The following is a 12,106-nucleotide window of genomic DNA, read 5'->3' as shown; positions in this document are numbered from 1 at the left end:
AACTGGTCCCCCCAAAAGTGTCAAAAATGTCAGTTAGGGGTCCGATCTGTCCGCCGCAATGTCGCAAATCGCAGATCGCCGCCATTACTAGTAAACAAATAAACAATAAAAATGAAAATCTATCCCGTAATTAGTAAATGCGATAAATTTTGCGCAAACCAATAAAAATACGCTTATTGTGATTTTTTTTACCAAAAATATGTAGCAGAAAACAAATTGGCCTAAAATGTTAAAAAATTTTGATTCTTAAATTTTTTTGGGAATGTTATATATCAGAATGTAAAAAATATTGTTTTTTTTTTTTCAAAAGTGTCGCTCTTTTTTTTCAAAAATTAAAAATCACACAGGTGATTAAATACCACCAAAAGAAAGCTCTATTTGTGGAGAAAAAAAGGACATAAATTTAATTTGGGTACAGCGTTGCATGACCGCGCAATTGTCCGTTAAAGTAACGCAGTGCCGAATCGCAAAATATAGCCTGGTCAGGAATGGGGTAAAATCTTCCGGTCTTAAAGCGGTTAAAAATACACTCATTGAGGATTTTTTGGTCAAAGACATGTAGCTAAATACATTTTGGCCTAAATATATGACACATATTGAATATATTGGATATTTTTTAACTGTCAAAGTAGAAAATGACCGCGCAATTGTCAGTTAAAGTCGTGCAGTGCCAAGTTGCAAAAAGTGGCCTGGACGTAAAGCAGGGAAATCCTCCGGTGGTAAAGTGGTTAATGAGTAACTCCACTTTTGTTGAGAAAAAAACATTCCCCTCCAGGTGATCTATGTACATTATAAGGATTTTAACAAACTTTGTTGCAGATTCCTACCTTTTGTGATTCTAAAAAAAAATCCCTGTGTTTGTCTGTGTCCATGTGGTAAGTGAATCTAATGGGAGTGGTTTCATAGTTATCAATCAGCTGCTACACCTGCAGGACTCTAATGAGGAAAATTGCAGGGTCTGCATCCCTTTATATGTGATTTCCTGATGAGAGTATCTCACCATAAATGACATTTTTGTTGCAGGGGATGCCTGAAATCTCACTTGTATCTTAGTTTAGACTTCTAGGAAAATCAGTGAGTCAATCACACAAGCAAGAAAAACAGACAGGCACGGGCCACCATAAGCTTACTAGTGGAGGATGATCAGCTCATACATATACGCCATGACGACATAGCGAAAGGCATGTGGGGCGTGCTAAAAAGACTGCATGAAAGATCCAGTTTAAACAGCAAGCTGTTTCTACTGCGCAAGCTTGACAGAATGAGACTTAGCAGAGAACAGGACATGCAGGCGCATATAAATGCAATGCTGGAAATTATTGCACAACTCAGATCAATCGGGGAGAATATAACAGACAGCCACGCTGCAGCCATGTTGTTATGCAGTTTGCCCGATAAACATACTGCACTGATCAATGCACTGGAGACACGACCTGAGACAGATCTGACACTATCATTTGTAAAAAAACAGGCTCATAGATGAGTATCAGAGAAGAAAGGAATTAGTGCATGACTCCACAGAAATCGACACCAGAACCGCTCTTAAAGCTACAGACACAAGAGACCAGATTGTGTTTCAGATGTCACAAACAGGGACACATAAAGAAAGACTGTACGATATGGAAAGCAGAGCAAAGAAGACAGCGTCCATCTTATGCTAAACAAAAGGTCAAAGCCACAATCAATGATCCATGGGAAGGAAACTGGAATGCCACATTTAAAGCGACAGGCAACAATAAATATCAAGGCTGGTGCATCGATTCAGGGGCAACCAGTCACATGACAAGCGATAGATGTTTTAGGACACAACCTAGCCATACCAGTGAAAGATGTGCTTTATGTTCCTAATCTAGAAGGAGGACTGTAGCTCCAGACAAGAAATTCCTGAGGTACGATGTGCAGAGGTTACATTGCAGAAATTGGCAGCAGAGGAGACGGTACCATTGATCCCGGAGTCTCTTATGCTAGCGGAGGTTGATCTTTGATCATTAATGAGGATATCGCAAGGATAGCCTGGAGATCCATGTGGAGATCAAATGCTGTATGAGACCCCCTATAACCAAGGGGTCAACCAGCTCTGGTAAGGAGTACCAAATCTGAGCACTGGGTGGATTTATTGGTGGAGGTCCCTCACATCAAGTTGAAGTACATTCGGTTCTGCTGAGAGATCCTTTTGCACTGAGCACCTTTTAAGGACTAACTCATTTATTCACCTATTTAAGGACATTTATTTACCACTTATTTGGGGTATATGCACACAGGCACTTTCTTGTGTCTCTAAGTGTTGAGCGCAGTATTTTTATTCGTTTCAAAAGGTACATAGTGACTTTCACAGACGACTATTCAAGATACACAGTCACCTACCTAATGCAACACAAGAGTGAACTTTTTGACAAATTACAAGACTATATATTAAAGACCAGTAACAAGTTTCAGAGGAAGCCTCTCATACTTCGGAGTGACAATGGAGGTGAATTCACAGGATATAAGATACAAGAGTACTTAAAACAGAATGGAATAGAACATCAAAAGACAGTCCTATATACACCAGAACAAAATGGAGTAGCTGAAAGAATGAACAGAACTCTGACTGAAATGATCAGATGTATGCTGACAGACTCTGGACTACCACAAAAATACTGGGGTGAAGCAGCTATGACAGCTACATATTTGCAGAACAGACTTCTTTCCAGAACAATAGAGAAAACTCCATATGAACTATGGCACAATGAGAAGCCAAATGTAAAACACCTAAGAGTTTTTGGATGCAAAGCATTCATCTACATACCTGAAGAAAAACGCACCAAACTCCAAAACAGAGCATTTGAAGGTATCTTCGTTGGATATAGTGACAATGTCAAAGGTTACAGAATCCTTGATCCCAAAACAGACAAGGTTACCGTTAGCAACAACATAACTTTTGTTGAAGATTTCAGAGACAATGTAATGACTACAGTAGAAGCAAAAATAGAAGAGAAAACTGACATTGACCAGCCCATCTCTGTAACTTCCGAACAAACAGTTGAAGTGAGTGCAGACTCTACCAGTACTGAAGAGCAGACACAAGAAGGCTCAGACACAAAACTGAGACGTTCAACAAGAGAAAACAAAGGTAAACCACCTGTATGTCTCTCATACAAAGCAAGTACTGCCAGTATCAATGAACCTGCAACATGGGAAGAAATATCTCAGCTTTCAGAACAAGAAGCAAGTAAATGGATAAAGGCTGCTGATGAAGAGATAAAATCCATGCATGACACTAAAACATGGACACTTACAGAACTACCACCCGGAAGGAAAGCCATAGGCTGTAAATGGACTTTTAACGTTAAATACAATGCAGATGGCACAATTGAACAATACAAAGCAAGGCTAGTAGCCAAGGGCTATTCTCAAAAATACGGAGAGGACTATGACGAGACATTTGCACCAGTAGTCAAGCACACTACAATACGGACTTTACTGACAATAGCCGTCACAAGGAAAATGCAAGATGAACAAAGGCCAGACCTAGTATGCAAACTTCACAGGAGTATATATGGACTAAAGCACGCAGCCAGAGCGTGGAATATAAAAATAAATGAAGTGCTTACGCATCAAAACTTTCTGAGAAGTAAAGCAGACCCCTGCTTATACACAAATAAATTGGGAGACAGATGGGTCTATATGCTTATTTATGTTAATGATATCCTGATTTGCTTTGAGCAAGAAGGGGATGAAGCAGAAATACTAGAAAAATTAAATCAGAACTTCAACACCAAAGATCTCAGCAACATAAAGAATTACCTCGGCATCCAGATCGAGAGAGAGGAAGATGGCAGCATTCTTCTGAACCAAAGACACAAAATACAAGAAATAATTGAAACATTTGGAATGGAAGACGCCAAACCCGTAAAGTCTCCTATGGAAACCAACTGCCTAAAGGAGATGAATTGCCGAGATAACACATTACCTACTAATACTCAATACAGGAAGGCAATAGGGAAATTGCTGTATCTACCACTGCTACAAGGCCGGACATTGCAGCAACTGTTGGAATCCTATGCAGAAAGGTTTCGATGCCAAGTCAAAAGGACTGGAATGCTGTAAAGCGAATCATTCGCTATCTAAAAGGGACCTTGCACTACAAGCTAAAGTTACCAGCAAGTGATGAAAGCACCTTAACAGGATATGTGGATGCTGACTGGGCAGGAGACACCAGCGTCAGGAAATCTACCAGTGGATACTTATTTTTTCTGTCAGGAGGTGCCATCAGTTGGACTAGTAAAAAGCAACTCTCTGTTTCACTGTCATCTACTGAAGCAGAATACGTTGCTGCAGTGCAGGCAAGCCAAGAAGTTATATGGCTGAGACAGCTATTAACAGATTTGGGTCAACCACAGTTGGGACCAACAGAAATCTATGAGGACAATCAAGGATGCCTTGCACTTGCGCGCATGGAAGGAGTTAATTCAAGAACCAAGCACATTGATGTGAAGTTCCACTTTCTTAGGGATCTTCAAGAACAAGGTCTTCTTGAGTTACTTTATTGCCCAACCGAGGATATGACAGCAGATATCCTTACAAAGCCTCTGAGCGCTGAAAGACAATCAAGGCTTACGAAGAAGATGGGTTTAATAGACTAAGCCTTAGCTGTTGAGAAGGGGTGTTGGAGATACAACAGCTTTTAGCTTATTACTGATAAACTGCAGTTCACAAATAGGACAGTAGATGTCGCTAATGCTAAGTGATATGCTATGCATTTTCTATGATGTGCATTTCCTGTACACTGCACTGTACTTGTTGGTTATCTCTTCCTGTCTGTTGTTCTTCTTACAAATGAGAAAGTGACATCTTAGATATCTGTGATTATGTTCCAATAAAGAAGCCAATTCCTGTTTACTCCACAATGTCTGATCTGAATAGACTCCGCTGCACCCAGTGATTGCACTCTGCAACACTCCCAGGGTCGAGGTGGCAATCTCCTGTAGTATATCATCGGACAATGTGCGATGTTGTGGTCTTCTCTGGAATTACATTCAAAACAAAGGTAAACCAAACCGAAAGTTTGCCAAGACATGGTGGTGTGGGCAACAACAGTGCCGTTAAACAGAGTCCATTGTGCAGCTAAGTGTCCTGCACGTATGGTAATGGAAAGGTAATTTTAATAACATTCAATTACAATGTGACTTGAGTCACAATTGTATATGCAATATTATTTATTTTTTTCTTTATATTTTTTTTCCCCCACAAAACTGGAGTTACCCTTTGAAGTATGTATGTTCTTTAAGTACAGCCCAGGATGTCATTTTTACATTCTGTACAAAAAGTACAGTAGTATGATGTCCCCACCTCCCTGTAGCTGCGATTCTCCTGCATAAAACAGTTGTATTTGGTAAGCTACGGCACAAAGCATTGTGTTAACAAGAAATACATATAAGCAGAAAATGGTGTTACCTGACTGTTCCAGGAAGTATCTTGCATTCATTATCATTCTGCCTTGTGGTTTAAGTTCTATCTGTACAGAAAGCAAAAAAAGTTTTCATTTTCTGAACACTAGTTGAGTTTTGCTGATCATTGATTCCTCCAAAATTTCTACAAAAATTTATACTAACATAATAACTTTATAGGTTGCTTTTATTTATTATGCTGCTAAAAGATATTTATTTTGTTTATTGAAGAAAGATAATTGTAAAAAACACATTTTATTATGATATGATCAGTAAGTTCATGAGTCATCGCTTTGAATTTCTGAGTCAGAAATTGAAAATCAACAATATGTTGAACAAAATAACTGCTGGAACAAACGTATATTCCAGGATGAAAATCACTGTTATGATTCACCCTTCCTGGTGAGAATAAAGAAAACTTGTCACAAGAAAAACACATGGGCAGCCTATGCTGACATTCTTCTTCTCAAAATGCTGGTTACTTAGCTAATTGTTTGCATTCAATACTTTAAACCAGGGGTCTCCAAACTTTCTTAACAAAGGGCCAGTTTACTGTCCTTCAGACTTTAGGGGGGCTGGACTGTGGCCAGTGGGAGTAGAAAATATCTTGGCGTCAGTGGGAGTAAACTATACCCGTTCATTGGTAATAGGGGGGGAATAGTGCCCCGTCGTTGGTGTCAGTGGGAGGAATAGTGCCCCATCATTGGTGTCAGTGAGAGGAATTAATTTGTTCATTGTTGGTGTCAGTGGCAGAAATGATTCCCCGTTGTTGGTGCTAATCGAAAAAATAGTGTCCTTTATCAGAGGGAAGAATAGTGCCCCAAGGGCTGAATAAAGGTAAGCAAAGGGCCACATACGTCCCCCAGGCCGCAGTTTGGAGACTACTGCTTTAACCACTTGCCGACTGCCGCACGACTATTTACGTCGGCAGTCAGCCCCTCACAGGCAGAGCGACGTAGGGCTACGTCACTAGCCTGTAAGGGTTTTGGGAGCGAGCGCGCGCCGCCGGATGCGCGCTCCCACTCCCGCTCGGTCACGGACCCCCCCGCGCATGTGCCCGGCAGACCCGATGTCCGCCCGGCACTCGCGATCGTCCGTGACAGCGGGAGAAAGGCAGGCGGCTAGTGTAAACAAAGCCGCCTGTCAGTTCTCCCTGTGTAAGAATGGTGACCAAACGGTTCTACTATGTAGGACCGTTGATCACTGTTCTTACACAACAAGCCACAGCCAATCACAGTTAGAAACACGCCCCTAGGACACACTTAACCCCTCCCTCTCCAATAAAGTTCACTCCTTCACTGCCAGTGTAATTTTTACAGTAACAGTGCATATGTATAGCACTGATTATGTAGTAATATCACTGGTAACCCCAAAAGTGTCAAAAATGTCAGTCAAGGGTCCGATCTGTCCGCCCCAATGTCGCAGTCCCGCAAAAAAAAAATCGCAGATCGCCGCTATTACGCGTTAAAAAAAAAAACAACAAAAATGACAAAAATCTTTCCCTTTGTTAGTAAACGCAATAACTTTTCAAAATACGCTTTTTGCGATTTTTTTTACCAAACATATGGTAAAAAAAAAAATTGGCCTAAAATGTTAAAAAATTTTGATTTTTACATTTTTTTGGGGGGGAATTTCATATAAAAAATGTGAAAAATATTGTTATTTTTGCAAAATTGACGCTCTTTTTTTGTTTATAGCGCATGATCAAAAAATCGCACAGGTGATCAAATACCACCAAAAGAAAGCTCTGTTTGTGGGGAAAAAAAGTGCACCAAATTCGTTTAGGTACAGCATTGCACGACCGCGCAATTGTCCGTTAAAGTCACGCAGTGCCGAATCGCAAAATAGGCCCTGGCCAGGAATGGGGGTAAAATCTTCCGGGGCTTAAGTGGTTAAAGCAACCACAGATCTGGAGCAAGTAGGGAAATAAGAAAATCTGAATTCACCCTGACATCACTCACTGTATACTTGCTTTGGATCAGTGTATCCAAAAATATCTAAATCAGGGGATTAGCAAGACATCAAGGCAATTAAAGTTTTTTTTAAAGAATTTCAGCCCATATACTTCCCTGAAGACAGAATTCCTCTAAAAATCAACTTTGGCCACAAAATCTCAATGGCTTCATTCTGTTCAATGTGTGATTGTGACATATTTGTTTACATTACATGCCAACGGTCCTGGATTTGCTGGAATAGCCTCGCACCTTTACCCTCTCTTCCGCCGATGCTGTGTCCTGCTCCATATCCTGGGATCACAGTATCAACCTTATTTAAGTTATTGCACAAGGCATTATTTGTGAGCTTCAGGGCTGCTTCCAAATATATAGATGCATTGTCTTAGTGGTAACACTTGTAAAGTGGGTGCAGTTAACAGTGCTCCTATAACTGGGACCATAATGTTCATAAGTATAATAGAGAGGTCACTTAGAAACACAGAAGAGTGACAACAGAAAACAACAAGTGATCCATTGAGTTTGTCCATTATAGAAACCCTGGTTTCACTGGGAACTGAACCCAACACTACACCTGACACTACACTATGAAACCATGTAAATACTGGCATGGTAAATCATTTAAAGCTAAGCATGCAATGGCAATCAATTGATTTTACTCCTTACTCAATACATTATGTGAATATTCACCACAATTATCCAATCATAGGAAAAGCAAATTCCAGTTTACTTTTTCATCTGCACACAATTGGATATTGAAGGTGAACATGAATTTGCCTTTCGTGTAATGTTGAACATCCTTGTATGCTCTTTAAAAAGGTGCATAGTTACATATTTATTTTACATACATTCTGGTAATGAGAGAAGTACTAAGCCTGCCACTGGTGACCTCCTTAGATAAAAAGCTGATTTCAATACTTTCACTGATAATATTCTTAAATTAGCATGCAGATTGTAGTTAGAATTTGTAACTACACACTTGACAGCCAGGGAGGGAGCTATTATCTTCAAATACAGTATCGCACAAAAGTGAGTACACCCCTCACATTTTTATAAATATTTTTTTATATCTTTTCATGTGACAACACTCAAGAAATGACACTTTGCTACAATGTAAATTAGTGAGTGTACAGCTTGTATAACAGTGTAAATGTGTTGTCCTCTCAAAATATGACACACAGCCATTGATGTCTAAACCACTGGCAACAAAAGTGAGTACACCTATAAGTTAAAACTTCCAAATTGGGCCAAAGAGTCAATATTTTGTGTGGCCACCATTATTTTCCAGCACTGCCTTAACCCTCTTGGACTTGGAGTTCACTAGAGCTTCACAGGTTGCCACTGGAGTCCTCTTTCACTCCTCCATGAGGACATCACAGAGCTGGTGGATGTTAGAGACCTCCACCTTCCATTTGAAGATGCCCCACAGATGCTCAATAGGGTTTAGGTCTGGAGACATGCTTGACCAGTCCATCACCTTTACCCTCAGCTTCTTTAGCAAGGCAGTGGTCATCTTGGAAGTGTGTTTGGAGTCGTTATCATGTTGGGATACTGCCCTGTGGCCCAGTCTCTAAAGGGAGGGGATCATGCTCTGCTTCAGTATGTCACAGTACATGTTGACATTCATGGTTCCCTCAATGAACTGTAGCTCCCCAGTGCCAGCAGCACTCATGCAGCCCCAGCCCATGACATTCCCACCACCATGCTTGACTGTAGGCAAGACACACTTGTCTTTGCACTTCTCACCTGGTTGCCGCCACACACGCTTGACACCATCTGAACCAAATAAGTTTATCTTGGTCTCATCAGACCACAGGACATAGTTCCAGTAATCCATGTCCTTCGTCTGCTTGTCTTCAGCAAACTCTTTGCGGGCTTTCTTGTGCATCATCTTTGGAAAAGGCTTCCTTCTGGGACGACAGCCATGCAGACCAATTTGATGCAGTTTGCAGCGTATGGTCTGAGCACTGACAGGCTGACCCCCCCCCTTCCCCCACCTTCAACCTCTGCAGCAATGCTGGCAGCACTCATATGTCTATTTCCCAAAGACAACCTCTGGAATTGACGCTGAGCACATGAACTCAGCTTTTTTGGTCGACCATGGCGAGGCCTGTTCCAAGTGGAACCTGTCCTGTTAAATCGCTGTATGGTCCTGGCCACCATGCTGCAGCTTAGTTTCAGGGTCTATTTCCCAAAGACAACCTCTGAAATTGACGCTGAGCACATGAACTCAACTTTTTTGGTCAACCATGAGGAGGCCTGTTCTGAGTGGAACCTGTCCTGTTAAACCGTTGTATGGTTGTATGGTCCTGGCCACCATGCTGCAGCTCAGTTTCAGGGTCTTGGCAATCTTCTTATAGCCTAGGCCATCTTTATGTAGAACAATTATTTTTTTCAGATCCTCAGAGAGTTCTTTGCTATGGGCCATATTGAACTTCCAGTGACCAGTATGAGAGAGTGAGAGCGATAACATCAAATTTAACACACCTGCTCCCCATTCACACCTGAGACCTTGTTACACTAACGAGTCACATGACACCAGGGAGGCAAAATGGCTAATTTGGCCCAGTTTATACATTTTAATTTAGGGGTGTACTCACTTTTGTTGCCAGTGGTTTAGACATTAATGGATGTGTGTTGAGTTATTTTGAGGGGGACAGCAAATTTATACTGCTACACAAGCTGTACACTCACTACTTTACATTGTAGCAAAGTGTCATTTTTTTCAGTGTTGTCACATGAAAAATATAATAAAATATTTTAAAAAATATGAGGGGTGTACTCACTTTTGTGAGATGCTGTACATAGATCAGAAATGGCAGCCTTATTGTTTAATACAAATTATATTTTTAATACATCAATAGTGGTTTATTTGCAAATTCGCCACAATTCTTCCATATCAACCCCTTTCCTTTTAGCAGAACTAATTCCTCTTATACCATGATAAAGAGGAATAAGAGACAGTTTATGGTCATATCTCCATTTTCTGTCCCTTGCATTCAGTGTATGGTGAGCAGTGCAGCATACACAGTTAGCAGGAGGGAGTAAGGACAAATGTACAGCATGTCTAAGCCTGCAAGTTAGCAATGCTATTTTCTATTCCATCATTCTGTACTCAAACTAAATGACAAATAATTTCTAATTTGGCAAGCCCCGTGACATGACATGTATACATTATATATATATATATATATATATATATACTGTATATAAATGTAAAATATGAATCAGAAATTATAGATCTTACCCATATCTCCATCTTCCCATTGTTCTTTTTACATCGCTCAGCTAATGCATTTAGTTCAATTGTGGTCTCTGATGTCACTCCCTCTGATTTGCCCTTCACAATAATATGCATGGCTCTTCCCTTATTAATATGCGCATCAAATGTGCTCTCCCATGGAGGGTACATGGTCGGCTTTTTCTGGACATAAATCTTTCCATTCTCTGTATAAAAGAATAAACATAATTATTGTTCATAATGTTCTAAAGGTCAGGTAAGTCCTAGTAGGAAGTACATGATAAACAAATGAAAGACACTAATAAAGCAAATCAACCAAAATGGGCAAAATGGGGTTAAATCACTATGGTATCTTTGCATTGTGGGTCCACATACATGCCCAGATATCCACACACATGGCGATCAAGTTCCCAAAACCTATCTAGAAGATCATACCCTGATGTTTAAAAAATACAGCCCTGTCCTAGCTTGCCATGTGAGTTAAACATGTGGACTATGGAGCGCACATGTCAACATTTTCCTTTTATTTAAAGTAAAAAAAGTTCCCCTCCTATTACTCCCCCCATACTTTTACCTGCACCTCACTCTCCCTTTTTCTCATTGCTCCAAGGCTCTACCTTCTCTTCTTTTCTTTTTTATTATCCTTTAGGCTCCTGTACTTCTCCTATAACCTGATTTGAATACTAAAATATAGATGTCTGTTAAAGAAGCCAGCACTCTCCATCAGGAGAAGTCATTACTCTCTTTCTAGTTTGTTTCATATTGTTTCCATTTTTATGTTTATTGGAAAAAAAATGTGATTCACCCCTTGTATTGTCCATATGACATATGTATTAATAATTATATTATCAAATACCAAAGGCTGATATTACCAAACAGCAAAGTCCTTTAAAACAAGCCCTTATTCATATCTCTCTGTATAAGCATTGTGAACAAACTAATTTTCAGAGTTCACATTACATGTCGTCTGGAACAGAATCTTTGTTTTTGAAAGGTGTTCTAATTATGAATATTTTCAATACAAAACAAACCCGATTAAAAAGAAAGTAGAACATTGAAACAACAGGAGAAAAAGGGAAAAATATGTATATATAAAATATGTAATATGTAAAAATATGTCAAATACGTAAAGGTCAAAGTACATTAACACACTTTTTCAGTGCTTCCGAGTACAAAGTCCAACTGAAGTTGGTTCAAAATGTGTACCAGAGTTGGAACTGTTATTAACCATGGCCCCCCTATTTTTTCAATCTTATTTGAGCACGCATGGCTAATATACATTGTTTGTTGTAAAATGTCTGGGGTAAGATTAACAAAGGTTTTTAAAGCACATCTTCACTGCATCTGAGCACCACAAACCAAAGAACACAAATTAATACATTTTTACCCCCCCCCCCCCCTCATTCATGTCTCCATGCTTTATTTTGTTGAGAAATCATTTTGAAAAACAACCTGCTAGCATTTCTGGCTGTGGCCATCGTAAG

General features: G+C 39.9%; 1 protein-coding gene across 1 annotated transcript in view; it reads right to left on the bottom strand.

Moving 5' to 3' along the window:
* Nucleotides 1-12,106, bottom strand: part of PRKCQ (protein kinase C theta) — a gene marked incomplete at its 5' end in the record, with an annotated part of 157,160 nt that overhangs the window by 77,353 nt on the left and 67,701 nt on the right. Inside the window, 2 exons of the mRNA XM_082255133.1 lie at nucleotides 5,437-5,497; nucleotides 10,629-10,828. Coding sequence (XP_082111259.1) covers nucleotides 5,437-5,497; nucleotides 10,629-10,828 — 261 coding nt within the window. The remainder of the gene's footprint in view (nucleotides 1-5,436; nucleotides 5,498-10,628; nucleotides 10,829-12,106) is intronic.

Source organism: Pelophylax lessonae (assembly GCF_965119305.1).
Source record: "Pelophylax lessonae genome assembly, chromosome: 4".
NCBI classification, from domain to species: Eukaryota; Metazoa; Chordata; class Amphibia; order Anura; family Ranidae; genus Pelophylax; species Pelophylax lessonae.
The sequence above is the reverse complement of the archived record's forward strand: the minus strand, read 5'-3'. Positions and strand labels throughout refer to the sequence as shown.